The sequence below is a fragment of the Salmo salar genome, chromosome 05, assembly GCF_965601325.2.
Source record: "Salmo salar chromosome 05, fSalSal1, whole genome shotgun sequence".
NCBI lineage: Eukaryota > Metazoa > Chordata > Actinopteri > Salmoniformes > Salmonidae > Salmo > Salmo salar.
Window position 1 is genome coordinate 8,283,803 of NC_138295.1, and position 25,744 is coordinate 8,309,546.

At 42.6% G+C, this 25,744-nt stretch overlaps 1 protein-coding gene across 9 annotated transcripts in view; it reads left to right on the plus strand.

Annotated features, from left to right (window-relative positions):
- The first annotated feature begins 610 nt into the window (after nucleotides 1–610).
- The window catches only part of LOC106604149 (TNFAIP3-interacting protein 1), a 43,246-nt gene continuing 18,112 nt past the window's right edge, over nucleotides 611–25,744 (plus strand). For 3 of the 9 annotated variants that reach the window (XM_014198562.3, XM_014198563.3, XM_082975014.1), the window contains exons 1-10: nucleotides 6,746–6,909; nucleotides 7,411–7,468; nucleotides 8,994–9,192; nucleotides 11,076–11,225; nucleotides 12,510–12,604; nucleotides 15,696–15,752; nucleotides 19,201–19,401; nucleotides 21,769–21,863; nucleotides 22,316–22,463; nucleotides 25,560–25,661. In XM_014198562.3, coding sequence (XP_014054037.3) covers nucleotides 7,430–7,468; nucleotides 8,994–9,192; nucleotides 11,076–11,225; nucleotides 12,510–12,604; nucleotides 15,696–15,752; nucleotides 19,201–19,401; nucleotides 21,769–21,863; nucleotides 22,316–22,463; nucleotides 25,560–25,661 — 1,086 coding nt within the window. In that variant the 5' untranslated portion in view covers nucleotides 6,746–6,909; nucleotides 7,411–7,429. Of the gene's footprint in view, nucleotides 737–6,694; nucleotides 6,910–7,410; nucleotides 7,469–8,993; nucleotides 9,193–11,075; nucleotides 11,226–12,509; nucleotides 12,605–15,695; nucleotides 15,753–19,200; nucleotides 19,402–21,768; nucleotides 21,864–22,315; nucleotides 22,464–25,559; nucleotides 25,662–25,744 lie in introns of those variants that run through there. The other 6 variants (XM_014198557.3, XM_014198559.3, XM_014198558.3 and 3 more) reach the window with 4 other exon arrangements.

Below are 25,744 nucleotides of genomic sequence, written 5' to 3' on the forward strand. Positions count from 1 at the left end.
ACCGTGCAGCAGCCCAACACCGCTCATTTAAACTGCACCGTGCAGCAGCCCAACACCGCTCATTTAAACTGCACCGTGCAGCAGCCCAACACCGCTCATTTAAACTGCACCGTGCAGCAACCCAACACTGCTCATTTAAACTGCACCGTGCAGCAACCCAACACCGCTCATTTAAACTGCACCGTGCAGCAACCCAACACTGCTCATTTAAACTGCACCGTGCAGCAACCCAACACCGCTCATTTAAACAAAGACTTCAACCTCAAAATTATCCCTATTTCATGTTAATTATTATACATTCATAGATTTTTTTTTTAACCTTTATTTAACTAGGCAAGTTTAATATAAATGAGATTAAACTTGGTTATTAGGCCTTATACTATATGGCCATTAATTTCTGTGTTATGTAAACTAAATGTGCAAAGAGACATTTAATGTAATTTCCAGCACACTTTAGTTTTGATTCATAAAGAGTACATTGCAACTCTACTATTCCTGTGTAGAATATAACTAACACATACAGTAGCAGACTGAGAGTATGGATTGTGTCTGTTTTGCGCAGTTAGACGGAACCCAGGTCGCCCTGCTCTACTGTGTTCTCTTCTGTTGAGGCTATGGACTGTGGCCCTTTCTCTAAGTGGGAATTCCCCATCTCTGTAAAAACATTGAAATTGCTTCCCCCACTATTCACCAATTTCCTTAAAATACGTCTCTCGGACACACGCTCAATGTGTGGGTGAGTTTATGTTTGTTCGCTTTTTTCCAAATTGTATTTATAGATGTAATTTTGTTTGATGTTATAAGATAGTTTGTCTAGGTTATAAAGAGTCCTGTGGTAAAGCTTTTTAACTCTGACTTGGTCATGCTGAATGAAACCTCTAATGTGCTTACATGGGCGAATCAAGTTAGTTAAAAAAATGCAATTTGATTTGTGAATGATTGTTAATATTAAAAAGGTTCATTTAATCTACAATATAATTCAAATTATTTCAGACAAATACATCAAAAATATAAATATGATACTCTTCCAGTAATCTAAAATTAATGTTTTAATGTTTACTTAACTAGGCAAGTCAGTTAAGAACAAATTCTTATTTACAATGATGGCCTACTGGGGAACAGTGGGTTAAACTGCCTTGTTCAGGGGCAGAATGACAGATTTTGACCTTGTCAGCTCAGGGATTCGATCTAGCAACCTAGGCTAAAAACATTTAATTCCATTCATGTGATGTCATATTATCTCTTTGACTGATTTGATTTAAAAAAAATGGCTAACCTTAGTATGGGAATAATTATAGGTAATATTTGTTGTTAAAAAAAAAAAACACATCCCGAAATTATAACATGACATTTCTGTAATCACTCCACACAACAAATGATAGACATGTTACTATTGGCTTGCATTAACAGTATATCTGAGTTATGAATAACAAGCACTATACTGAACAATGTAAATATCAGCCAGCGTTTCCAGACTGGCTTTCTATTCAGCATTTATCCAACCAAGCTACAGTCCAGGTGTGGACTTTTCACAGTATTTTTTTGCTTGAGGAGAAGCCAAAAGTCTGCCATGTATTGCAGCAAATTCTTTGACGTTAATTTTCTACAAAGAAGAAAATAACTTTTGATAACTTTTGGTATTTAAAATATATTCATTTAATTAAATGTTTTTGTGAAACTTGAATGATCAAAGTGCTCAAGACCGAAATGAGAAACTGACCGTCCTCCAACGACACAAATTAAGAAACAAAATTGTATGTGATTTTTGATGTTTTCTCATAACTGACGACCCACTTCTCACATGCCCAGGGCCCACTAGATCAAGGGCCAGTATCCATCCGGACAGATGAATCTGAGTCCTGAACTAAAATAAATATTTAAATGGAGATTTGTGTTAGATCGGGCTCCATCTACTCTATTCTACTTTACTGTACTCTATTCTACTCTATTCTATTATACTCTACTGTACTCTATTATATTCTATTATACTCTACTGTACTGTACTCTATTCTAATCTATTCTATTATACTGTACTCTATTCTACTCTATTCTATTATACTCTACTGTGTTATACTCTACTCTGTTCTATTATACTCTACTGTACTCTATTCTACTCTACTGTACTCTATTCTACTCTATTCTATTCTACTTTACTGTACTCTATTCTACTCTACTGTACTCTATTCTACTCTATTCTATTATAGTCTACGGTACTCTATTATACTCTATTCTATTATACTCTACTGTATTATACTCTACTCTATTCTATTATACTCTACTGTACTATATTCCAATCTATTCTATTCTACTTTACTGTACTCTATTCTACTCTATTCAATTATACTCTACTGTATTATACTCTACTCTATTCTATTATACTCTACTGTACTCTATTCTACTCTACTGTACTCTATTCTACTCTATTCTATTCTACTTTACTGTACTCTATTCTACTCTACTGTACTCTATTCTACTCTATTCTATTATAGTCTACGGTACTCTATTATACTCTATTCTATTATACTCTACTGTATTATACTCTACTCTATTCTATTATACTCTACTGTACTATATCCCAATCTATTCTATTCTACTTTACTGTACTCTATTCTACTCTATTCTATTATACTCTACTGTATTATACTCTACTCTATTCTATTCTACTCTACTGTACTCTATTTTACTCTACTGTACTCTATTCTACTCTATTCTATTGTACTTTACTATACTCTATTCTACTCTACTGTACTCTATTCTACTCTATTCTATTGTACTTTACTGTACTCTATTCTACTCTACTGCCCTACTCTATTCTATTATACTCTACTGTGCCCTATTCTACTCTACTGTACTCTATTATACTCTATTCTATTATAGTCTACTGTACTCTATTATACTCTATTCTATTATACTCTACTGTATTATACTCTACTCTATTCTATTATACTCTACTGTACTCTATTCCAATCTATTCTATTCTACTCTACTGTACTCTATTCAACTCTATTCTATTCTACTTTACTGTACTCTATTCTACTCTACTGTACTCTATTCTACTCTATTCTGTTCTACTCTACTGTGCTCTATTCTACTCTACTGTACTCTATTATACTCTACTCTATTCTACTCTACTGTACTATTCTACTCTATTTTATTATACTCTACTGTGGTCTATTCTACTCTACTCTACTCTATTATACTCTATTCTATTATACTCTACTGTACTCTATTCTACTCTACTGTACTCTATTATACTATATTCTATTCTACTCTACTGTACTCTATTATACTATATTCTATTATACTCTACTGTGCTCTATTCTACTCTATTCTATTCTACTTTACTGTACTCTATTCTACTCTATTCTATTATACTCTACTGTACTCTATTCTACTCTACTGTACTCTATTCTTCTCTATTCTATTATACTCTACTGTACTCTATTCTACTTTACTGTACTCTATTCTTTTCTACTCTACTGTACTGTAATCTATTCTACTCTATTCTACTCTACTGTACTCTATTCTTTTCTACTCTACTGTACTCTACTCTATTCTACTCTATTCTACTCTACTGTACTCTATTCTTCTCTATTCTATTATACTCTACTGTACTCTAATCTACTTTACTGTACTCTATTATTTTCTACTCTACTGTACTGTACTCTATTCTACTCTATTCTACTTTACTGTACTCTATCCTGCTCTACTGTACTCTATTCTACTCTAGACTACTCTACTGTACTCTATTCTACTCTACTGTACTCTAATCTATTCTACTTTACTGTACTCTATCCTGCTCTACTGTACTCTATTCTACTCTATTCTCTTATACTCTACTGTACTCTATTCTACTCTATTCTATTCTACTTTACTGTACTCTATCCTGCTCTACTGTACTCTATCCTGCTCTACTGTACTCTATTCTATTTTACTTCACTGTACTCTATTCTACTGTATTTTACTTTACTGTACTCTATTCTACTCTATTCTAAACCAGTGAGCCGATGTACAAGAAAAGCAATAAAACAAAATTACTCTTGTTTAGCAAGACAACATTTTTCAGTTTTTCTTGTTTCACAATATAAACATGTTTTGTTGGTTACGTAACGCCAAATGTGAATTTTTGCAGCGCTAGAAGATTAATGTTGTCGAAAAACAGATTTCATTAAGCTTTAGCTCAGCGGGCTAACACTGTCTTTAGTCCCAACTGGGTTTGAACCTAGGTTGTCTGCGTGACACACGACTGGGTTTGATGGAAAAGGAAGAATGAAAAGATAGCAGTATGCCAAGTTTTAACCATTGTGACGGTTACCTGGCCTGACATGAGTGAACTGTTGTGTCGCTCCCACACCGTAAACAACGGTTTTCAGTCTTGTATGCCTAAGGTTAGCTTGGGGTGCTGGTTATGGCCAGGGTTGCCTAGGTTACTTTCTAAATGTAATCTGTTACAGTTTCTAGTTACCTGTCCAAAATTGTAATCAGTAACGTCAATTTTGGATTACCCCAAACTCAGAAACGTAATCTGATTACTTTCAGATGACCTTCCCCTTTAAGAGGTATTAATTAGAAGATTAAAAGGATCCATAAAACACGTTTGGTATGTTATCATAGTGGTCCCTGATTTGTAGTCAGATTCGCTGAGGGGGAACAAACTTAAACTTGCGCTTTTTTTCAATGCTGAATTGAATGTCATTTAGAAAACATCCTTTCAGAATTTAAAAGTAATCCAAGAAGTAATCATCTAGTTTTTCCAAAAGTAATCTGTAATCTGATTACAACATCTTTGCTGGTAATGTAACTGATTACACTTAATGTTTTTTTTGTAATCAGATTATATTACTCCTCAACCCTGAATATGATGTCCAATGGGTCCTACAGACCATAGAGAATGAGAGAGGCCTCTAGTGGCCAAAAGGCTGTATTAGGATGGCCAGCGCAATTTAGGGCTTCCACCATTTTAATGTAGTCAACTAGGTGGGACTTCCAACTTCCTTGGCTGATCCCTGTTGGTGACTCTGTAGGACTCATGTCCAACCGGGTCATCAGGAGGGATCAGCCAATCGTGAAGAAGAAAATGTACGTCTTCAAAATGGAGATGCCCATGCTGTCACAGACTCCATAATGGCACAGATACAAAAATGAGTGCTCTATCTATCTCTATGCACTGTCTCACTGTGCACTGTCTCACATATTTTTGCCAATAGCAGTTCATGTTAAGGCTTTATTTTCTTTTCATTATTGGTTTTGATTGCATCTAGTGTATGGAGGTCACCCATCATGAGATTCCTGTCTTTGAAAATAACTGAGCAGCTGAAAACGATCTGCAGTAAGCCTATGCATGCTGGTGTTGGCGCTTTTATCAAGGTCGTTCCAAAGTTTATATGTGCATAGATAGAACATCATGGAAATAATAATTCTGCCTATTGTAGAGCTTTTAAAGGAGTAGTGAAGTCTGTGTGGCTGTACTACAGCCTCTACCTAGAGGTGTGGAGCTGTAAAGGAGTAGTGAATGTGTGACTGTACTACAGCCTCTACCTAGAGGTGTGGAGCTGTAAAGGAGTAGTGAATGTGTGACTGTACTCCAGCCTCTACCTAGAGGTGTGGAGCTGTAAAGGACTAGTGAAGTCTGTGTGACTGTACTACAGCTTCTACCTAGAGGTGTGGAGCTGTAAAGGAGTAGTGAATGTGTGACTGTACTACAGCCTCTACCTAGAGGTGTGGAGCTGTAAAGGAGTAGTGAATGTGTGACTGTACTACAGCCTCTACCTAAAGGAGTGGAGCTGTAAAGGAGCAGTGAATGTGTGACTGTACTACAGCCTCTACCTAGAGGTGTGGAGCTGTAAAGGAGTAGTGAAGTCTGTGTGACTGTACTACAGCCTCTACCTAGAGGTGTGGAGCTGTAAAGGAGTAGTGAATGTGTGACTGTATACTACAGCCTCTACCTAGAGGTGTGGAGCTGTAAAGGAGTAGTGAATGTGTGACTGTACTACAGCCTCTACCTAGAGGTGTGGAGCTGTAAAGGAGTAGTGAAGTCTGTGTGACTGTACTACAGCCTCTACCTAGAGGTGTGGAGCTGTAAAGGAGTAGTGAATGTGTGACTGTATACTACAGCCTCTACCTAGAGGTGTGGAGCTGTAAAGGAGTAGTGAATGTGTGACTGTACTACAGCCTCTACCTAGAGGTGTGGAGCTGTAAAGGAGTAGTGAATGTGTGACTGTACTACAGCCTCTGCCTAGAGGTGTGAAGCTAATAGCTAGAATCCTTAGTTGCTACATAATTTTTTGGACTAATAAATGAATGATATATACCCATTGATTCTTGAAGAATACAATTGGTAAATGCCTCATGAGCTTAGTTTAACTGTCGTACCCCATCAGAACCTGAAATATAAACTTGTTTTACTCCAATGTTTGTAAACAACATAAAAGTAAAGAAACACTGTATAGCCTCATAACATGGTTAAAACTATAATTGTGATCAAATCAAATGAAAAATAGAATAAGTTATATCATGGATGGTCAGTCCTCCTTGCATCTATAGCTCTGTCTATGAATGTGAGAATGGTTACATGACTCCAGGTCCATACCAGAGGCAGAGGCGTGTTGTCTGCTTTGTTATTGTGTTATTGTTTCAACCAACCTTTGTAGCTTTGAAGCCCTGGTGGTAGAAGGTAACCAGTCACCCCCCCACCCATAATCCCTACACTACCAAGGTTTGGAGCAAAACCCTGCACTGTCTCTTTAAAGATTAAACCAGTCTGTGTCAAGCGTCTGCATTGGTCGACCCGGTTGTCAACCACAGCTGTTTACATCAGACGAGAGCGAGGTGGACTTTCCCAGGTCACAGCAGAGACCCACTTCCGCAATTGGTGTCTGGGCAAATCGAAGGAGCCACTGAAGCAGAAAGGTAGCTAATACAAGCCAACGGTCTCTTTGTTCTTTGGTTACCATGAAATGAATTTAAAGCTGGCTAGCTACGTTATCAGGAAACACACTGGTTTTGATGCGTAGCAAATGGCTAGTTACCCTTAGTTAGTTATCTGTAAGATGTATTCTGTCATGTTAGCTAGCATTTGCATGACAATCAGCTAACGGGTTAGCCAGGTTATCTTGTAGAAATACTTTGACAGATAGCTAGCTAACGATAATGTTAATTAGCTATCGTTCAAGTAAGCATAATGTTAGCTTGCTAAACAGTCCGATGTCCTAATTGTTAGCTGACGGTTTTCCAGCATCCTAGCATAGCAACTGATGACTAACGTTAGATAGCTTCATGGCTAGTCATTAACATTAGCTTAGCTAGTGTAACTGTCGGATGTTGCTACTAACTACTGAACTGCGAGAGATGATGTTCTCGCTTGTCATCTAATCAGGGACTTTTATCTTTTCTGGACTGGACACTTTTTAGCCGTCTCTTCTAATCAATAATGAACGAAGAAAGAAAGAGAGGCCGAAAAGACGCCAGAGTGAGTTTGGTCATGATGATGATGATGATGATGATGATGATGTGGTGTTGTCGTAACGTTAGGTTGATGTCATCACATCTCATGACAACATCCAGCTTCAATTGGTTTGAATGATGAAGTTTTCCAAAATAATGTCTTGTCTTTCATTTCATTATTATATTTTGCAACGGATGTCAACTGCACTAGCAAGGGTCTTTTAAATCATCTGGTTACTGTACAATGTCTTTGTTTCTCATCTGTCTGGCTGGACGTTCAGTTAAATATTGCATGGTCATTTCCCTAAGGGGTATTCTCCAGTGTGGCATTGTTACATCCTTGTTATCACTCAATGACTTGAACACATCAGTGTGTAAGTTACACATTCAAATGATTGTGTCTCGAAATAGCTTTTGCAGAAATCCCCTTTTGATGGTGGCGTTAATGACTCTTTACTTTGTAAATGGTTTATGGTGGGGAGCCAACACAATGCTTGTTATATAACCAAACTTCTCCCCTTGTATAAGGTTAGTACTTCTCCTATGTGAGGTTAATAGTACTTTTCCTCCTGTATTAGGTAGTGTGAGGTTAATAGTACTTTTCCCTCCTGTATTAGGTAGTGTGAGGTTAGTAGTACTTTTCCTCCTGTATTAGGTAGTGTGAGGTTAATAGTACTTTTCCCTCCTGTATTAGGTAGTGTGAGGTTAGTAGTACTTTTCCTCCTGTATTAGGTAGTGTGAGGTTAATAGTACTTCTCCTCCTGTATTAGGTGAGGTTAATAGTACTTTTCCTCCTGTATTAGGTGAGGTTAATAGTACTTTCCTCCTGTATTAGGTGAGGTTAATAGTACTTTTCCTCCTGTGTTAGGTGAGGTTAATAGTACTTTTCCTCCTGTGTTAGGTGAGGTTAGTAGTACTTTTCCTCCTGTGTTAGGTGAGGTTAGTAGTACTTTTCCTCCTGTATTAGGTGAGGTTAGTAGTACTTTTCCTCCTGTATTAGGTGAGGTTAGTAGTACTTTTCCTCCTGTATTAGGTGAGGTTAGTAGTACTTTTCCTCCTGTATTAGGTGAGGTTAGTAGTACTTTTCCTCCTGTATTAGGTGAGGTTAGTAGTACTTTTCCTCCTGTATTAGGTGAGGTTAGTAGTACTTTTCCTCCTGTATTAGGTGAGGTTAGTAGTACTAACTATACTTTCCTCCTGTATGTGGTATGAATTTTGTTATGGCAGGCTAAACATCTCAATGTCTATTAGTTTCCTCCTTAGCCTTGTTTGATATAGCTATTGACTTAGCCTGGTCCCAGATCTGTCTTGTCAGTCATTGCCATGCCAAGGAGTTGATGTGATGGCAAAAACAGATCTGAGATCTGGCTACTGAAGTATAGGTTCTCCCATGACAAACGGTAAACATGACATGTGCCTATTTCCTCATACTGTAACAAAAGTTACTGAGCACAGTCAAAACACATTCCCTAACTGAAACCTCCCACACAGCTCTGCCTCTCCTTTTCTATTGGTTCTTTCCTATTGACATTTTTGTTCTGTTCCTCCAGTTCCCAGCACCATGCCTGGTAAGTGAATCAGTGGCGATGGAAGGAAAAGGGCCCTATCGTATCTACGACCCAGGCGGGGGTGAGGCTAAGGCCAGAGAGGCCAGGGAGGAGAGCAGCAGCGGTGGAGGGGGAAGCTATAGATTACTACTGGAAGAGAACAGCGTGCTCAGAGAGAGGATGAAGGGACTCAAGAGCTTAGGTCTGTACCTGCTTTTGTGATATATACTACCTCTCTGGTCTAGATCACCAGCTCTGTATTATGATCCTAATCTCTTGTGGAAAGAATGTAATCAGGCATTTGACCACATTACGTAAGATTTTAGTTCGGAGGATTTCAAATGATTATACTCCATGTAAGACTACAGGTCTTTAAACAACACCCCCCCCATATGTCTGTATTAGTGTTGGTACTTGTGACGTTGTACCAATACAGCAGTAGACCTGGGTTAACTACATGTGATCTGACAGATCTCAAGACCACACCCCACACAACCAGGACCTCAACCCTCATCACAGTCATCTGTCTAGATTAGTGTTGTGACCTAGGCATTACAGATTCCATTCTCATAGTCTTGTAGGAACAATGTGGTTAGACCTGATTCCATTCTTTGGTTATGTGCTGTAATGTGTGCAGGGAGTTTCTCTGTAGTGACTTGGGACTAGTGAGTGTTGACGTAGTCCATTCTTTGGTTATGTGTTGTTTCTCTGTAATGAGTAATGTTCTCAGGGTCGGCATGACTTAGTTGTTCGTCATCAGAAGCACTAGCTACTGTCTATCCGTCATGTATTATAGGTCATGTAGACTGTGAATATCATTCAGCTATATGCCACAACACATAATGAACAAGTGACTAGGTCTACTTCAAATCAAGATGTTTCTAGCGGTCTGTCTGTCTGGTGTGTATGAGCAGTTTACTACTGTAAATACTGTTGTTACTAATGGTCTGTCTGGTGTGTAGGAGCAGTTTACTACAGTAAATACTGTTGTTACTAATGGTTTGTCTGGTGTGTAGGAGCAGTTTACTACTGTAAATACTGTTGTTACTAATGGTCTGTCTGTCTGGTGTGTAGGAGCAGTTTACTACTGTAAATACTGTTGTTACTAATGGTCTGTCTGTCTGGTGTGTAGGAGCAGTTTACTACTGTAAATACTGTTGTTACTAATGGTCTGTCTGGTGTGTAGGAGCAGTTTACTACAGTAAATACTGTTGTTACTAATGGTTTGTCTGGTGTGTAGGAGCAGTTTACTACTGTAAATACTGTTGTTACTAATGGTCTGTCTGGTGTGTAGGAGCAGTTTACTACAGTAAATACTGTTGTTACTAATGGTCTGTCTGGTGTGTAGGAGCAGTTTACTACAGTAAATACTGTTGTTACTAATGGTCTGTCTGTCTGTCTGGTGTGTAGGAGCAGTTTACTACTGTAAATACTGTTGTTGTTACTAATGGTTTGTCTGTCTGGTGTGTAGGAGCAGTTTACTACTGTAAATACTGTTGTTGTTACTAATGGTCTGTCTGTCTGGTGTGTAGGAGCAGTTTACTACTGTAAATACTGTTGTTGTTACTAATGGTCTGTCTGTCTGTCTGGTGTGTAGGAGCAGTTTACTACTGTAAATACTGTTGTTGTTACTAATGGTCTGTCTGTCTGGTGTGTAGGAGCAGTTTACTACTGTAAATACGGTTGTTACTAATGGTCTGTCTGTCTGGTGTGTAGGAGCAGTTTACTACTGTAAATACTGTTGTTACTAATGGTCTGTCTGTCTGTCTGGTGTGTAGGAGCAGTTTACTACTGTAAATACTGTTGTTGTTACTAATGGTCTGTCTGTCTGGTGTGTAGGAGCAGTTTACTACTGTAAATACAGTTGTTACTAATGGTTTGTCTGTCTGGTGTGTAGGAGCAGTTTACTACTGTAAATACGGTTGATACTAATGGTTTGTCTGTCTGGTGTGTAGGAGCAGTTTACTACTGTAAATACGGTTGATACTAATGGTCTGCCTGCCTGCCTGCCTGTCTGTGTGTCTGCCTGTCTGTCTGCCTGTCTGTCTGCCTGTCTGTCTGTCTGCCTGTCTGTCTGGTGTGTAGGAGACCTGTTGGAGGAGTCTCAGTGGGAGGCGTCTAAGTTGCGTCAGCGTGTCGAGGAGCTGGTCAGAGACAACGAGGCCCTGAAGTCTTCTGCCTCCAGCTTCGCTACCAGTCTCTGTATGGGAGGACCTGTTCAGACTGAGACACAGGGTATGCTATCAGAGATGGGGTTTCCTACCTGATTATTCATGATTTACAGCAGTATGTCATCATCAATGGCCCAGTGCAGTCAAAAACGTGATTGTCCTGTGTTTTATATATATTTACACTATGAGTTGTAAAAGTTTTTTTGTCAATGACCATGCCATTTTAGTCTAAGATCTGTTTGAAAAGGCCATCTGTTTGAAAAGGCCATCTGTTTGAAAAGGCCATCTGTTTGAAAAGGCCATCTGTTTGAAAAGGCCATCTGTTTGAAAAGGCCATCTGTTTGAAAAGGCCATCTGTTTGAAAAGGCCATCTGTTTGAAAAGGCCATCTGTTTGAAAAGGCCATCTGTTTGAAAAGGCCAGCTGAAATTACAGCCTGTTTTAGTTGGATGGAGTTTTGGCCTTCCACGGTGACACCACTATGCAGTAAATTTGTTAATAGACCAATAAGAAAGAGATCCAAATCTCTCTGCCAATAACACATTTTTAGTTTCCCCCTCCCCCCTCAGACCACTCCCAGACAGTCCTAGCAAAATTCCTACTTGAGAAATTGCTCTTTGCTAGGAAACAATTTTTGTTTCTTTTTGACCAAATTATTTAATATTGAGGTAAAAATGGCTCCATTCGACCTGTAACGGTGGTGTGACTATATAACGACCCTGTAACGGTGGTGTGACTATATAACGGCCCTGTAACAGTGGTGCGACTATATAACGGCCCTGTAACGGTGGTGCGACTATATAACGGCCCTGTAACGGTGGTGTGACTATATAACGGCCCTGTAACGGTGGTGTGACTATATAACGACCCTGTAACGGTGGTGTGACTATATAACGACCCTGTAACGGTGGTGCGACTATATAACGGCCCTGTAACGGTGGTGCGACTATATAACGGCCCTGTAACGGTGGTGCGACTATATAACGGCCCTGTAACGGTGGTGCGACTATATAACCGGCCCTGTAACGGTGGTGCGACTATATAACGACCCTGTAACGGTGGTGTGACTATATAACGGCCCTGTAACGGCGGTGTGACTATATAACGACCCTGTAACGGTGGTGCGACTATATAACGACCCCTGTAACGGCGGTGCGACTATATAACGGCCCTGTAACGGTGGTGTGACTATATAACGACCCTGTAACGGCGGTGCGACTATATAACGACCCTGTAACGGCGGTGCGACTATATAACGACCCTGTAACGGCGGTGTGACTATATAACGACCCTGTAACGGTGGTGTGACTATATAACGACCCTGTAACGGTGACTCCTGACTGTTTCAGGTCAGGGGAAGCTTCACCGCCAGCCCAGTGTGGACCAGAGAGAGAGTCAGCCGTGTCTCTCAACAGGGAAGGCCGTAAATCATGAACAGCCCAGCGTAAGTAAACAGATTTTACTTTATAGCTATAGAGTACTTAATATTTTCTAGATATTATTGATCAGGCTGAGCAGCCCAGCACATTAAGTACAGCCTCATTAGCCTACATCTGAAACAGGTCTGTCCCAACTGGTTTCTGGCTTCCAGCAAAGGCTAACTGAAAGTACCGTAATTTCCGGACTATAAGCCGCTACTTTTTCCCCAGGCTTTGAACCTCGCGGCTTAAACAATGACGCGGCTAATATATGGATTTTTCCCGCTTTCAAATTTAAAAAATGTAAAAAACAATTTAAAAAATACACATTCTGTGACGTGCTCAGTTTTTTGGCGGCATGAAGCTTTCATTAGACCAATGAAATTGCCGAACGGGTTAAGGTCAAACAACTTTTTTGTTTACTGTTTAGATTAAATCGAGCGCTCTCAAACTTCCCATCATTCTGATTACGGTAGTCATTTTGTCACCCTCATCATGGCAAAGACACGGAGAAATGCATATGATGCCGCTTTCAAGTTGAAGGTGATTGATCTGGCTGTTGGAAAAGGAAATAGAGCTGCTGCACGGGAGCTTGGTCTGGAGCAATGACTGTCTTGGTAGGCTACTGTTTACTGCAATTTTTTTATTTTTTGTTACAAGCCGTGTTTTGTTAAAGCCTATTTATTTTTGTTACAAGCCGTGTTTCGTTAAAGCCTGTGTAAAGTTAATTTGTTTCAATGTACCGGTAGGCACCTGCGGCTTATAGACATGTGCGGCTTATTTATGTTCAAAATAATAATTTGTAAAAAATTCAGTGGGTGCGGCTTATATTCAGGTGCGCTCAATAGTCCGGAAATTACGGTAGCAATAGTCTCTGGTTCTCTCGTTGTGTCCTGTCGTTCTTCAGCACCGTTGTACAATGGCTGTGCATGTGCTTTATGTTGTACAGAGAGGGAGGGAGCTCCCGTCTCACTTTGTTCATGGTGCCAGCCGGACTTGTTTTCTTTGCAAGAAACTTATTTGCCCAATGACAGTGAAGTTAAGAAATTGTCCGTGGTGCCCACCTAAGATTCCACAAAGCTTCATCACCACATTCTCTGCCACTCCCTCACCTATGGCCTGATATGGATATTTTCCTAGATATTGAAAGCTCTTCAGCATGTACAATTACACACACACACACTCTCACTGTGTAGCCTACTCCCAGTAGTTCAGAGTAGACTGATAAGACGGCTGGGATTCGGTGGACTGATATAGGGTACATACCATTTAGAGATTTAACAATGGCTAGCAGTGTTCTAAATTCACAATTGATGATTGTATAATTAGGCATGGTTTGTTAACCCCTCACTCATCAACTCACCCATTCTCCTCATCATACTACATTAGTTTCATCTGTTATATGTGTCAAATTAGTTTAGGTTCAGTTTCAAGGCAATTATCGGGATGATTATCAACTGGGCACTGCACTTTCAACTGTTGGGAGATGTAGCAGAGCAGGCCCTATTTACTGTTGGGAGATGTAGCGGAGCATGCCCTATTTACTGTTGGGAGATGTAGCGGAGCAGGCCCTATTTACTGTTGGGAGATGTAGCGGAGCAGGCCCTATTTACTGTTGGGAGATGTAGCGGAGCAGGCCCTATTTACTGTTGGGAGATGTAGCGGAGCAGGCCCTATTTACTGTCGGGAGATGTAGCGGAGCAGGCCCTATTTACTGTTGGGGGATGTAGCGGAGCAGGCCCTATTTACTGTTGGGAGATGTAGCGGAGCAGGCCCTATTTACTGTTGGGAGATGTAGCGGAGCAGGCCCTATTTACTGTTGGGGGATGTAGCGGAGCAGGCCCTATTTACTGTCGGGAGATGTAGCGGAGCAGGCCCTATTTACTGTCGGGAGATGTAGCGGAGCAGGCCCTATTTACTGTTGGGAGATGTAGCGGAGCAGGCCCTGTTTACTGTTGGGAGATGTAGCGGAGCACGCCCTGTTTACTGTTGGGAGATGTAGCGGAGCAGGCCCTGTTTACTGTTGGGAGATGTAGCGGAGCAGGCCCTGTTTACTGTTGGGAGATGTAGCGGAGCAGGCCCTGTTTACTGTTGGGAGAAGTAATGGAGCAGGCCCTGTTTACTGTCGGGAGAAGTAATGGAGCAGGCCCTATTTACTGTCGGGAGATGTAGCGGAGCAGGCCCTGTTTCCTGTGGGTAGAAGTAATGGAGCAGGCCCTGTTTACTGTCGGGAGATGTAGCGGAGCAGGCCCTGTTTACTGTTGGGAGATGTAGCGGAGCAGGCCCTGTTTACTGTCGGGAGAAGTAATGGAGCAGGCCCTGTTTACTGTCGGGAGATGTAGCGGAGCAGGCCCTGTTTCCTGTGGGTAGAAGTAATGGAGCAGGCCCTGTTTACTGTCGGGAGAAGTAGCGGAGCAGGCCCTATTTACTGTCGGGAGATGTAGCAGAGCAGGCCCTGTTTCCTGTGGGTAGAAGGAGCGGAGCAGGACCCTACTGTCGGGAGAAGTAGCGGAGCAGGCCCTATTTACTGTCGGGAGATGTAGCGGAGCAGGCCCTGTTTCCTGTGGGTAGAAGGAGCGGAGCAGGACCCTACTGTTGGGAGAAGTAGGGGCAACTGGGGAAAACCATTAAAAAAATGACATGCCCTCCTATAACTGCTTATAACTCTAGTTCTGTTTTGTGATATTACGATTCTAACACCGACAGTGTGTTTATAGACTTATTTAGAAAAAATCAAGGATGGAGAGGGGCATGATTTACAAAATGGCAGAGACCTAAATCAAATTCATGAGCAGTCAAACTTGCTGCTTTATCTGTTCTAGTGTTAAAGGGTTAGTTGGGGGTTTGGCCATGAAGCCCTTTTTCCACTTCCCCGAAGTCAGGTGAACTTTTTATGTCTCTACGTGTAGTTTGAAGGAAGTTTCTAACTAGCGTTAGCGCAGCATGCTAGCTTTTCTCATAGACTTCCAGTGTCATTGCGCTAATGCTAGTTAGCATTGGCTCACCAAACTTCCTCTTAACTTCCTTCTTACTGGATGCAGAGACATAAAAATGCCATCCAGAAGTTCAATCTGGATCTATTTACAGTTTTGTCATTGTCCTGTTTGGTGCTTCTAGGAAGGTCTGTCAGAGTTTGAGGTGGTGGATATGGAGAAGACCTCTGATACCCAGACGGTAAGTACCAATTTACGGGGCTAGCTAACAATAACGGGGCTCAAATGGGATGTTTGGAAATGATCCAGGTTCTTTATGTAATAGATTCAGTTTAATCCATAAAGGTGTGTGTGTGTGTGTGTGTGTGGTGTGTGTGTGTGTGTGTGTGTGTGTGTGTGTGTGTGTGTGTGTGTGTGTGTGGTGTGTGTGTGTGTGTGTGTGTGTGTGTGTGTGTGTGTGTGTGTGTGTGTGTGTGTGTGTGTGTGTGTGTGTGTGTGTGTGTGTGTGTGTGTGTGTGTGTGTGTGTGTGTGTGTAGCCTACATTCAGAACCACTCAATGCCTCTGTTTGTGTCTAGAAGGATCACATTCAGCAAGATTGTAATATGTGTATGTTCAGTGCCTTCGGTTACAGCCTTATTCTAAAATAGATTAAATAAATAAAAATCCTCATCAATCTACACATAATACCCCATAACGACAAAGCAAAAACAGGATTTTAGACATTTTTGCAAATTTATACAAAAAATAAACTGAAATACCTTATTTAAATAAGTTCAGACCCTTTGCGATGAGACTCAAAATTTACCTCAGGTGCATCCTGTTTCCATTGATCATCCTTGAGATGTTTCTACAACTTGATTGGAGTCCACCTGTGGTAAATTCGATTCATTGGACATGATTTGGGAAGGCACATTTCTGCAGCACTCCACCAATCAGGCCTTTGTGGTAGAGTGACTGGACTGAAGCCACTCCTCAGAGAAACAAGATTCTCTTGTCTGAAAAGCTCCTTGATGAAAACCTGCTCTGGACCTTAGACTGGGGGCGAAGGTTCGTCTTCCAACAGGACAACGACCCTAAGCACACAGCCAAGATAACACAGGAGTGGCTTCTGGACACGTCTGTGATTGTCCTTGAGTGGCCCTGCCAGAGCCCAGACTTGAACCTGATCGAACATCTCTGGAGAGACCTGAAAATAGCTGTGCAGCAACGCTCCCCATCCAACTTGACAGAGCTTAAGAGGATCTGCCAAGAAGAATGGGAGAAGCTCCCAAAATACAGGTGTGCCAAGCTTGTAGCGTCATACTCAAGAAGACTCCAGGCTGTAATCGCTGCCAAAGGTGCTTCAACAAAGTACTGAGGAAAGAGTCTGAATACTTATGTAAATGTGATATTTCAGTTTAATTGCTTTATAAATAAGCAAACATTTCTACAATCCTGTTTTTGCTTTGTCATTATGGGATATTGTGTGTAGATTGATTGAGGAACAAGGCTGTAACCTAACAAAATGTGGAAAAACCCAAGGGGTCTGAGTACTTTCCAAATGCACTGTATATATGTGTTTGTATGTCATAAGTTGTAGTCAACACAGTTAAAACATTAAACATGTCATACCTGGTGATGAATCTAAGAGCTTGAAAGCAGCTCCTCGAGTTTCATTTCCTTAGCTCTCATTTCTCCCAGATCAGGAACTTCTCCTCTTGTCTCTTTCTTGTGAGTTAACCGCTAACTAACTCAATACTGGTAGCTCAACATGAGTCAGCACAGGGAATGTCCACGATTATTACTGACCACACACACACACACACACACACCTGTTGTTAGGGAATGCTTGACAGGGAAGAATATCAGTCACAGGATATTCTGGACAGATATGGTATAGAGTCACATGGCATATGACCATCACTGATATATGCCTCATCACCCAAAGGATAGGAGAACTAGGACACATTTTCCTCAAGGATAGGAGAACTAGGACACATTTTCCTCAAGGATAGGAGAACTAGGACACATTTCTTCTCAAGGATAGGAGAACTAGGACACATTTCTTCTCAAGGATAGGAGAACTAGGACACATTTTCCTCAAGGATAGGAGAACTATTTCTTCAAGGCTATACACTGAGCTTTTCTTATTTCATTTATTTATTTTGTATTTTCTCCCAAATTGTTCAATCTTGTCTCATCGCTGCAACTCCCCAACGGGCTCGGGAGAGGCGAAGGTGGAGTCCATACGTCCTTCGAAACATAACCCACCTAACCGCGCTCCTTAACACCCGCCAGCTTAACCTGGAAGCCAGCCGCACCAATGTGTCGGAGGAAACACTGTTCAACTGGCATCCGGGGTCAGCCTGCAGGCACCCGGCCCGCCACAGGGAGCTCAAGTAAAGCCCCGCTGGCCAAACCCTCCCCTAACCCGGACGATGCTGGGACAATTGTGCGCCGTCCTATGGGACTCCCTACCACGGCCGGTTGTGGCACAGCCCAGGATATGAACCCGGGACCGTAGTAACGCCTCTAGCATTACTGCATGCCTTAGACCGCTGCGCCACTTGGTAGCCCCTACACTGAGCTTTTTATAAACGTTTCACCACCTCTGACTCAATCTTAATGGAGTTTTTCATTGCATATAGGATATGGAGCATAACTTACATAACCAGTCAATAGGACACAGTGGGACTGACACTGACACACAAGAGAGACTGTCTATCTACAGGTTGTATGATTCAGATAGGACTTTTCCTTATTTTTATACATCCAGTATCCACAAAACTGGAGAGAGAAATCTGTTATGTTTTGACATTACTTGATTAATGTGTCCAGTCAGTATGGTGGTACAGAGGCTCTGACTGTCCTGTCCAGTCAGTATGGTGGTACAGAGGCTCTGGCTGTCCTGTCCAGTCAGTATGGTGGTACAGAGGCTCTGGCTGTCCTGTCCAGTCAGTATGGTGGTACAGAGGCTCTGGCTGTCCTGTCCAGTCAGTATGGTGGTACAGAGGCTCTGACTGTCCTGTCCAGTCAGTATGGTGGTACAGAGGCTCTGACTGTCCTGTCCAGTCAGTATGGTGGTACAGAGGCTCTGACTGTCCTGTCCAGTCAGTATGGTGGTACAGAGGCTCTGACTGTCCTGTCCAGTCAGTATGGTGGTACAGAGGCTCTGACTGTCCTGTCCAGTCAGTATGGTGGTACAGAGGCTCTGGCTGTCCTGTCCAGTCAGTATGGTGGTACAGAGGCTCTGACTGTCCTGTCCAGTCAGTATGGTGGTACAGAGGCTCTGGCTGTCCTGTCCAGTCAGTATGGTGGTACAGAGGCTCTGGCTGTCCTGTCCAGTCAGTATGGTGGTACAGAGGCTCTGGCTGTCCTGTCCAGTCAGTATGGTGGTACAGAGGCTCTGGCTGTCCTGTCCAGTCAGTATGGTGGTACAGAGGCTCTGGCTGTCCTGTCCAGTCAGTATGGTGGTACAGAGGCTCTGACTGTCCTGTCCAGTCAGTATGGTGGTACAGAGGCTCTGACTGTCCTGTCCAGTCAGTATGGTGGTACAGAGGCTCTGACTGTGTCTTCTTGGTGTCGGTCTCAGGTCCTCTATTGTTTTACTATTGTTTATCTCTCTTTGCTCTAGCTTCATTTCATATTTGTCTAGAAATGTATTGTTTTTGAGGTGCTATATAAATCAAGTTTGATTTTGATGTCCAGACTGGTGCAGGAACAGGACAGCTCCCTCAGGAGAACCAGGAGTTAGCCAGCCAGCTGCAGCGTCTAGAAAACTCCTTCAGTATCTTTGCTGAGGCGTCCAACCCCAACCAGCTCCTAGCCCACCTGGGACGCATGGCCGTCGAGTTCCACCACCTCTCCTCCAAGGTCCAGAAGAACGAGCAGAGGACATCCCTCCTACAGGTAACTGACAGGGGAGAAGGGCAGGTAGACCGCCAGGCAAGTAGACAAATGGCTAGGCAGGCAGAGAAGTAAACAGGTTGTCCACACAGGTATATTTTGAAAACTGGAAACTCAGCATGTCACCTGTATAGCGAACAACAATTGTGTGTTTGTCATTCTTGATGCTGAACCAAATTATGTTGCAAAACTAAGGCAGCGTCTACTCTTCCTGGGTCCAAATAGGAACCAAAACACCTCAAATAAAATACAGAATATGTGTAATATAATTCAAAATACAATGCATATATATTTTTAAATGTCACGTGACAGTCCCCGTCGTGCAGTAAAGTGTTCTTTTAATCTGGTTTCATTGCTAGCTTGAGTTACCTGGGGTGGCAGAGTTCCATGTAGTCATGGCTCTATTTAACACTGCGTTTCCCAGCCTCTTTACAGGACCATCTGGCTGCATGTTTTGGTACCGATAAGTGTCCGAACTGTGTGCCAACTGCTTGAACGGACAGTTTGGTACCTTCAACATCTCGCACAAAGACCAATAGTGATGCAACCTCAACTTTGAGCCTGGAGAGCTTGACAAGCATGCAACTGACATTCGCCCTCCATTTACATCTAAGTGCAATACGTGCTAATCTGTTCTGGAACAACTGCAATTTTCCTATGTCCTTCTTTACTGCACATGACCACACAACTGGGCAGTACTGTAGGTGTCCTGTAGGACCTGTCTGGTTGAGTTAGATGACTAGAAATCAGTAATGCCTTATCATGGACAGACTATGACTCTCAGACCATGAGAAACAAAAGTATCTGGTCTGATGAAACCAAGATTGAACTCTTTGGCCAGAATGCCAAGCATCACATCTGGAGGAAACCTGGCACCATCCCTACGGTGAAGCATGGTGGTGGCAGCATCCTTCTGTGGGGATGTTTTTCAGCAGCAGGGACTGGGAGACTAGTCAGGATCGAGGGAAAGATGAACGGAGCAAAGTACAGAGAGATGCTTGATGAAAACCTGCTCCAGAGCTCAGACTGGGGCGAAGGACAACGACCCTAAGCACACAGCCAAGACAATGCAGGAGTGGCTTTGGGACAAGTCTCTGAATGTCCATGAGTGGACCATCCAGACCCCGGACTTGAACCCAATCTAACATCTCTGGAGAGACCTGAAAATTGCTGTGCAGCGACGCTCCCCATCCAACATGGCAGAGCTTGAGGATCTGCAGAGAAGAATGGGAGAAACTTCTCAAATATAGGTGTCCCAAGCTTTAGTCTGCCTGTCCCTCCCCCTGAAAAACATCCCCACAGGACGATGCTGCCACCACCATGCACAAAGTGGAAACGGTCAAGGGGTCTTACTTTCAAAAGGCACTGTAATATGATTTCCATGTCCTCTGCTGCTTATTATGACAGGGAGGACTGGAGTGCTACCAAACGCAGACCGCCAGTCTCTTAAGCAGTTCGCTATGTTTGAGGTAATCCTTGAACCCCTGCGGTTAGGGCGAATCCTTGAACCCCTGCGGTTAGGGCGAATCCTTGAACCCCTGCGGTTAGGGCGAATCCTTGAACCCCTACGGTTAGGGCGAATCCTTGAACCCCTGCGGTTAGGGCGAATCCCCTCTCTTTTGAAGAGGTGTTGGTTGCTCCCACAGCAAGTAAAAATTGTCACAAATGAGAAATTCCTGTCTTTGCATAGTTTCTTCATGAACTTGTTTAGGGCAGCGAGGTGGCTGTAACGTTCCTGAACCCCTTCTATAGCACGACATCGGGGCTGTAACGTTCCTGAACCCCTTCTATAGCACGACATCGGGGCTGTAACGTTCCGAACCCCTTCTATAGCATGACATCGGGGCTGTAACGTTCCCGAACCCCTTCTATAGCACGACATCGGGACTGTAACGTTCCCGAACCCCTTCTATAGCACGACATCGGGGCTGTAACGTTCCCGAACCCCTTCTATAGCACGACATCGGGGCTGTAATGTTCCCGAACCCCTTCTATAGCACGACATCGGGGCTGTAATGTTCCTGAACCCCTTCTATAGCACGACATCGGGGCTGTAACGTTCCTGAACCCCTTCTATAGCACGACATCGGGGCTGTAACGTTCCTGAACCCCTTCTATAGCACGACATCGGGGCAGAGAGTGAGTGACTATGGTGCCAATATTAGAGTAGTTGGCTAGAACAGTGGGCAGGAAGGATGCCAAAGTCTCTCACCATCGATGTGCCCACGATGATGATGGTGGATGTGATATAATCTGATGGGGAAGGAAGAGGAGGAACCGAACAGGACTGCCTTGGTCAGGGGAATGGTGTGTGTCTTGGTACAGTCGGAGAGTGCTGTCTTACTAATGCTTGTCCCTCTGTTTGTCTAGACTCTTTGTGAGCAGCTCAGACAAGAGAACAACGAGCTGAGAAAGAAGATGGAGGAGGACCTTCAGTACAGAAACGGAGACTTGGAACTACTGAGGTGAGTTTTGTATTTTCTCTGGATTCAGTTGGACTTCCAGCTCCCCAGGGGAGAGGAGGCATTTGAGTTTATTATTGTGAATTTAAACTGAATATTGACTTTACTGTTTTCTGCTCCCACGTGAAGTTTAGGGCTTTGTTTGAGTTTAAATAAAGGCTATAAACACTTGGTATTCAGTAAACAGTGAGTGAACTTTCGCTTTTCTTTTTAACGATGATTCTCTGCCCAGCGACTACAGAGCTTCAAGTGAAGTGAAGTGACAGTTGGTCAAAGTTTATCATCTTAGATGATTCAGGAATTGCCCTAATATTCTCCCTACCTCAGTGGGGTCTTTCCAGAGGATATCCTAGGGCTCTGCTAAGCTACTCTACTAAACACTGGGATAGATATTCTAGATATTACTGTAACTGCCCAGTAACACTAACCCTGCTTTCACTCTCTGGTCACTGCAGACAGGAGAACCTGAAGCTAAAAGAGCTGGTAACGGGAGGAGGAGAGACCACAGCAGAGAGCGAGGGGCAGCCAGAAGCCAAAGAAGATGTGGTGAAAGAGGAAACTGCCAGCGTTAGATCCAAGATGGAGGTCAGCACACCACAGAAGGTATGGAAATCCTGTGGCAGAATGGATGGAAGGGCACCTGTCTGGTTCAGAGGATTAAAAGCTGGGAGAGAGAAAGGGGGAAATGATCAGCATAGATGTCTAGGAAGCCACAGCATCATTTAAGGATGTGTGCTGTTACAGTAAATACTGTAGATTTAAATACTCTTGTTTCCATATTGGGTGTTGTCAGTATGAGTCAGACCATTGCCAGGCATCACAGTAGTGGAACAGTTAGCATGTTTGTCTCATCCTCACGTACTGTACAGTAGGAGGATGTGACTGACTTCCCCATTTTCATATCACATTGTAGTACTTCCAAGTACTACTGCTGATGTGTGATATTTCTCATATTGTCACATTGGCCCGTGTAGAATGTCTGTGAGCGACTTCCCAGGTCTTTCTTGTAATATAAATATATTATTTTTTTTATTCACGACTTGTATAAATGGTGATCTGTAGTGCAGGGAATTTAAGAGCAATGTTTCATAGCCCCTGTCCTGTTACAGAGTGGGCTCTGTGAACGATGTTTCATAGCCCCTGTCCTGTTACAGAGTGGGCTCTGTGAATGATGTTTCATAGCCCCTGTCCTGTTACAGAGTGGGCTCTGTGAATGATGTTTCATAGCCCCTGTCCTGTTACAGAGTGGGCTCTGTGAATGATGTTTCATAGCCCCTGTCCTGTTACAGAGTGGGCTCTGTGAATGATGTTTCATAGCCCCTGTCCTGTTACAGAGTGGGCTCTGTGAATGATGTTTCATAGCCCCTGTCCTGTTACAGAGTGGGCTCTGTGAATGATGTTTCATAGCCCCTGTCCTGTTACAGAGTGGGCTCTGTGAAGGATGTTTCATAGCCCCTGTCCTGTTACAGAGTGGGCTCTGTGAATGGTATTTAAATAGCAAAATGCATCATCATGATGTGGCCAGTGATCATTTGCATTTTGAAAGTCTTATATCAAATTGTCTTTGTCACATACGCCGACTGCAACAGTAGTAGACCTTACAATGAAATGCTGAATACAACAGGTGTAGTAGACCTCACAGTGAAATGCTGAATACAACAGGTGTAGACCTCACAGTGAAATGCTGAATACAACAGGTGTAGGTAGACCTTACAGTGAAATGCTGAATACAACAGGTGTAGTAGACCTCACAGTGAAATGCTGAATACAACAGGTGTAGTAGACCTCACAGTGAAATGCTGAATACAACAGGTGTAGTAGACCTCACAGTGAAATGCTGAATACAACAGGTGTAGTAGACCTCACAGTGAAATGCTGAATACAACAGGTGTAGGTAGACCTCACAGTGAAATGCTGAATACAACAGGTGTAGTAGACCTCACAGTGAAATGCTGAATACAACAGGTGTAGTAGACCTCACAGTGAAATGCTGAATACAACAGGTGTAGTAGACCTCACAGTGAAATGCTGAATACAACAGGTGTAGTAGACCTCACAGTGAAATGCTGAATACAACAGGTGTAGTAGACCTCACAGTGAAATGCTGAATACAACAGGTGTAGTAGACCTCACAGTGAAATGCTGAATACAACAGGTGTAGTAGACCTCACAGTGAAATGCTGAATACAACAGGTGTAGTAGACCTCACAGTGAAATGCTGAATACAACAGGTGTAGTAGACCTCACAGTGAAATGCTGAATACAACAGGTGTAGTAGACCTCACAGTGAAATGCTGAATACAACAGGTGTAGTAGACCTCACAGTGAAATGCTGAATACAACAGGTGTAGTAGACCTCACAGTGAAATGCTGAATACAACAGGTGTAGTAGACCTCACAGTGAAATGCTGAATACAACAGGTGTAGTAGACCTTACAGTGAAATGCTGAATTCAACAGGTGTAGTAGACCTTACAGTGAAATGCTGAATACAACAGGTGTAGGTAGACCTTACAGTGAAATGCTGAATACAACAGGTGTAGTAGACCTCACAGTGAAATGCTGAATACAACAGGTGTAGGTAGACCTCACAGTGAAATGCTGAATACAACAGGTGTAGGTAGACCTTACAGTGAAATGCTGAATACAACAGGTGTAGACCTCACAGTGAAATGCTGAATACAACAGGTGTAGGTAGACCTTACAGTGAAATGCTGAATACAACAGGTGTAGTAGACCTTACAGTGAAATGCTGAATACAACAGGTGTAGGTAGACCTCACAGTGAAATGCTGAATACAACAGGTGTAGGTAGACCTTACAGTGAAATGCTGAATACAACAGGTGTAGTAGACCTCACAGTGAAATGCTGAATACAACAGGTGTAGTAGACCTTACAGTGAAATGCTGAATACAACAGGTGTAGTAGACCTTACAGTGAAATGGTTACTGACAAGCCCTTAACCAACAATGCAGTTTTAAGAATATACCAACAACAACAAAAAGTAAGAGATAATAATAACAAATAATTAAAGAGCAGCAGTAAATAACAATAGCGAGGCTATATACAGGGCGTGCTTACGGTACAGAGTCAATGTGGAGGCTATATACAGGGTGTTACGGTACAGAGTCAATGTGGAGGCTATATACAGGGTATTACGGTACAGAGTCAATATGGAGACTATATACAGGGGGTACCGGTACAGAGTCAATGTGGTGGCTATATACAGGGGGTACCGGTACAGAGTCAATGTGGAGGCTATATACAGGGGGTACCGGTACAGAGTCAATGTGGAGGCTATATGCAAATAGCAAAGCAAATAGTCTGGGTAGCCATTTGATTAGATATTCAGGAGTCTTATGGCTTGGGGGTAGAAGCTGTTTAGAAGCCTCTTGGACATAGACTTGGCGCTCCGGTACCGCTTGCCGTGTGGTAGTAGAGAGAACAGTCTATGACTGGGGTGGCTGGAGTTGTTGACCAATTGTTTTGGGGCCTTCCTCTGCAGCGCCTGGTATAGAGGTCCTGGATGGCAGGAAGCTTGGCCCCAGTGATGTACAGGGCCGTATCTTGACAATGTGATTGCTGACATGAGAAAAAACTAACATTTTGGGACTTTATCAACAGGGGACTCAAACCAAATATAGTTTGAGTGAATTATTCCTTTTTAAGAATCGTCATGTTTTATATCCCTGTCCTACAGCAGAGTGGGAATGCCACAGAGAAGGAGAAAGCCCCGGCCAAGCCCTGTGACCCAGAGGCATACGAGAAGAAGATCAAGCTTCTAGAGAAGCAGAGGAAAGATGTGAGTCCCTCTCAAAGTTACATCAGCTGTCCTCTTTCCACATGGAAAGGTCTTTGTGAGAGAAAAAAAAAAATATGCATGCA